The 1,084-nt window shown below is 47.2% G+C and overlaps 1 protein-coding gene across 1 annotated transcript in view; it reads left to right on the top strand.

The window, feature by feature from the left end:
* Window positions 1-1,084, top strand: part of cyfip2 (cytoplasmic FMR1 interacting protein 2) — a 68,234-nt gene that overhangs the window by 40,476 nt on the left and 26,674 nt on the right. Inside the window, exons 20-22 of the mRNA XM_015377199.1 lie at window positions 202-321; window positions 401-600; window positions 683-770. Coding sequence (XP_015232685.1) covers window positions 202-321; window positions 401-600; window positions 683-770 — 408 coding nt within the window. The remainder of the gene's footprint in view (window positions 1-201; window positions 322-400; window positions 601-682; window positions 771-1,084) is intronic.

Genomic DNA, 1,084 nt, shown 5'->3' with positions numbered 1-1,084 from the left:
AAAAGGGAGAAGAAGAGAGGGACACAACCTAGAACAGATAATGGATGTCTATTCTATTAACATTTCTCTATCTGGACAATGGTTCTGCCTGTCTTTGCCTAGGGCCCCAAATTTCTTATATCCGCCCCTGAATACAGATACAGGAGTCGTCTTTTTCTCTTGTCCAATGATTTCTGATCATCCCAACTTTTTGTCTTTCAGCTTTTGGGTCGATCGATCGATCTGAACCGTCTGATCACCCAGAGGATCTCAGCCGCCATGTATAAGTCTTTGGACCACGCCATCAGCCGCTTTGAGAGCGAGGACCTCACGTCCATAGTGGTGAGCGGATCACCGCCGTTAGGGTTGCGTTATTCTCAGTGTCTCGGCTTTCTTATGATGTTTCCTCACATCTGGGCAGGAGTTGGAATGGCTGCTGGAGATCAACAGGCTGACCCACCGCCTGCTGTCCAAGCACATGACCCTGGACAGCTTTGACGCCATGTTCCGCGAGGCCAACCACAACGTCTCGGCCCCCTACGGACGGATCACGCTCCACGTCTTCTGGGAGCTGAACTTTGACTTCCTCCCAAACTACTGCTACAACGGATCCACCAACCGGTGGGTAGGAGGGTAGATCTTTGCAGATGTTTCACTTTGCTTCCAGCTGTCTGGGTTTTAATGTTTTCCTCTTCCCCCTCAGCTTTGTACGAACCGCTATTCCTTTCACCCAGGAGCCTCAAAGAGACAAGCCAGCCAATGTGCAGCCTTATTACCTGTATGGGTCCAAGGTGGGATACGATTCCTGGCTTTGTTTTATCTTTTTAAAAAGCCTGACTAGAAAAGAGACCAGCTAATATTGTTTCAATTTAATCCAGTTTATTTCTATAGCTCCAATTCACATCATGTCATCTCAGGTCATTTTCCAGTTCAACAAGATCATCCAGTCAGATTGATTCAAAATTTTCTATCTAAGGAAAACCAGCTGATTGCATCGACTCATTGACTCTTTAGCAATCCCTCACACTGAGCATGCTTGTAGCGACAGTGGAGAGGAAAAACTCCCTTTGAACAGGAAGAAACCTCCAGCAGAACCAGGCTCAGT

Source organism: Cyprinodon variegatus, unplaced genomic scaffold, assembly GCF_000732505.1.
Source record: "Cyprinodon variegatus isolate N-32 unplaced genomic scaffold, C_variegatus-1.0 Scaffold148, whole genome shotgun sequence".
NCBI classification, from domain to species: Eukaryota; Metazoa; Chordata; class Actinopteri; order Cyprinodontiformes; family Cyprinodontidae; genus Cyprinodon; species Cyprinodon variegatus.
The sequence above is the reverse complement of the archived record's forward strand: the minus strand, read 5'-3'. Positions and strand labels throughout refer to the sequence as shown.